This window comes from Pinus tabuliformis, chromosome 5_1, assembly GCF_031772625.1.
Source record: "Pinus tabuliformis cultivar Carrire ecotype Pingquan chromosome 5_1, CPIR1, whole genome shotgun sequence".
Taxonomy (NCBI): domain Eukaryota; kingdom Viridiplantae; phylum Streptophyta; class Pinopsida; order Pinales; family Pinaceae; genus Pinus; species Pinus tabuliformis.
The window spans coordinates 954,481,181-954,483,834 of record NC_142305.1 but is presented as its reverse complement, the minus strand read 5'-3'; the positions used below and the strand labels follow the sequence as shown (position 1 = coordinate 954,483,834).

Here is a 2,654-nt window from a genome sequence, read left to right as displayed (position 1 = left end):
GAAGGATGGTGTATGCAAGAATTTTGGTACACATTGATACTAGTGATGGGCTTCAGGAATATATCACAATTCAATGGTGGAATTTCTCTCGGCGGCAGAATTTGGACTATGAAGGGGTTCCCTTCAGATGCAGGAGATGTCACAAGGTTGGGCATCTCTATAAGGACTGCCCTCTCAATAGCAATAAAGGAAGGGGAGAAGTTGGACGGACAATTCCCCCAAAGACAGTTCAGGACCAGGGGGAGAAGCCCCCCAATAAAGAAGAAGGGAATCAAGTCAACCCATCTCAAGCAAACATGGCTCACTCTCAGGGGACCCCGAAGAAACACAGTAGGCCTCCTCTTCAACCTCCCTCTCCTCCTCTCACCAGGGCAAGAGCGGTTGCTGGGGCGGTGGTTTCTTCGGGTATGAATTCCACCTCTCCTAATCCCTCTAATTTGCTTACATTTGATGGTTTAAATGAAATTCCTACTGCTAGTAAAATTAATGGAATCAGTGACACTCCCTTCCATTCCTCTCTGGCCTGCTCCTTTTGCACCCCGGATCACACCTTCTCTGACACCACTCCATCTCTCCCGGATCCCCCCTTGACATCACACCTATACCTGAAGCTAGACCTCCCTCCCTGCATTATCAGACTTGATCCAAGGCTAAGCAAAAGTTAAAGGCCCCAGATCATTTCAGGCTTGATCTTATTCTATCCCCTTTCCCTCCTAAGCTTCCTAGGGGACAACCCTCTTCCCTCTCAAAGGCATAAATTCGTGCTGGAGGCGAGATCACCTTGGGCAAGCAATCAACCATTCACAGGGCACTTAGAGCATCGAACCCCTCATCTAACCTCCCCCCATGAAGATTGTCTCTTTCAATTGTAGAGGGTTGGCTAGGCCCGATAAAAAACTAGCCCTTCATAGGCTGATCCTTACCTCTCCTGTCTATGTCATCTTCCTCCAAGAAACCCTAGGGCCTACTAATACCATTACACACCTCCTTGACGCCATGTCCCTGGATGGAATTTTATAGGCTTAAATACTAATGGAAGATCTAGAGGTCTTGCCCTAGGATACAATAAGCACTCCATCAACCTCAATAATTGTTGGGGAGGACCTGGGTATATTGAGACAGACATTTTTCAATCTGATCTGGGTATAGAGGTGCGAGTCATAAATGTATATGGGCCATGCCAACATAGGCCTGCCTTCTGGGACCATCTCCTCGGCTCATAAGTATTTCAGAAAGATTACTTAATCTTGGGAGGGGATCTAAATTTCTCCATTGGACACTCTAAGTCTTGGGGACACCATGCACAACTAGATCCCTTATCTGCCTATTTTGAGAACCTTATGGATTCCCATAACTTGTTGTACATCCCCTCAGCCAAGCTTTTACCTACCTAGAGGAACAATAGAGTCGGGGAGGACTGTCTTTCTCGATGAATTGGCCATTTCCTCATAAAGGAAGGACTTCTAACCTTGGGTCTTCTTCATAGACAATGGGTGGAATTAGGAGGAATTTCTGACCATCTTCCTATATTCATGGAGATCAGTGGGGGGCCTCGGAAACCCAAGGGACCTTTCAAGTTTAGCTCCTCTTGGTTAAAGGACCCCACATATATACACATGATTAAGGATTTCTGGAAGACACATCCCTCGGATGCTGGTGGGAACATAACAGAGGGCTTCGCCCACAACCTTATTGAGATGAAGAGACTCTCCAAAGCCTGGGCTCATAATAAGAGAATAAAAGATGATCAAACTCTAATGAATGCTGAAAAGGAAATTGTTGAGTTTGAAAAAAACTTGGAAGGGGCCTACAGATCGACTGAACACAAGGACAGACTCACTGAGCTATATGCCACCAAAAGGAAAATACTAATGGAACGTGAAGAAGCATGGAGGCTGAGAAGTAGGGCGATCTGGCTGCACGAGGGAGATGACAATACAAAGTTCTATCATAAGTTTGCAAATGGAAGGAAAGCTATTAATACCATCTGGCAGCTCTCGAACGAGCATGGCCACACTGTTAATACCTTCCCTCAGCTGGCATCTTTGGTGATCTCACACTTTAAATAGACATACAGGGCCCCCCTAGTGCAAATCTGGCTGAAATCATTCAAGTAGCTCAATTATTCCCTCGATTTGTGGATCAGGAGGCGGGCAGGGAATTGACTAAGGAAATCACTATAGGTGAATTAGAAGCCACACTCAAATGGTTTAAGAAGGACAAGAGTCCAGGGCCGGACGGATGGTTAATCGAGTTCTATTTAGCTTTTTTTGAAACCCTGGGGGCTGATCTCCTTAAGGTTATTGAACACTCCAGAACTAGTGGCAAGATTCATGAATCCTTCACCTCTACATTCATCACCCTCATTCCAAAATCTGACAATCCCTCTACCTTTGACGATTACAGACCTATATCATTATGCAATTGCATCTATAATATCATGGCGAAGATCATAGCCAATTGATTGTGGCCCATCCTATCCGAATATATATCACCGGAGCAATTCGCCTTTCTACAAGATTGAAAAATCCATGAGGTATTGGGAACTGCCCAGGAAGTCCTACAGTCTCTGCACTCCAAGAAAATCAAAGGTATGATCTTAAAGGTAGACCTCTCTAAAGCCTTTGACAGAGAAAATTGGTTGTATATTAGAA

At 45.1% G+C, this 2,654-nt stretch overlaps 1 protein-coding gene across 1 annotated transcript; it reads left to right on the top strand.

The window, feature by feature from the left end:
- The first annotated feature begins 1,532 nt into the window (after positions 1 to 1,532).
- Positions 1,533 to 2,069, top strand: LOC149167933 (uncharacterized). The gene has a single exon (XM_089430637.1). It carries the CDS (start codon positions 1,533 to 1,535, stop codon positions 2,067 to 2,069), a length of 537 nt encoding a protein of 178 aa, XP_089286763.1.
- Positions 2,070 to 2,654: the final 585 nt, after the last annotated feature.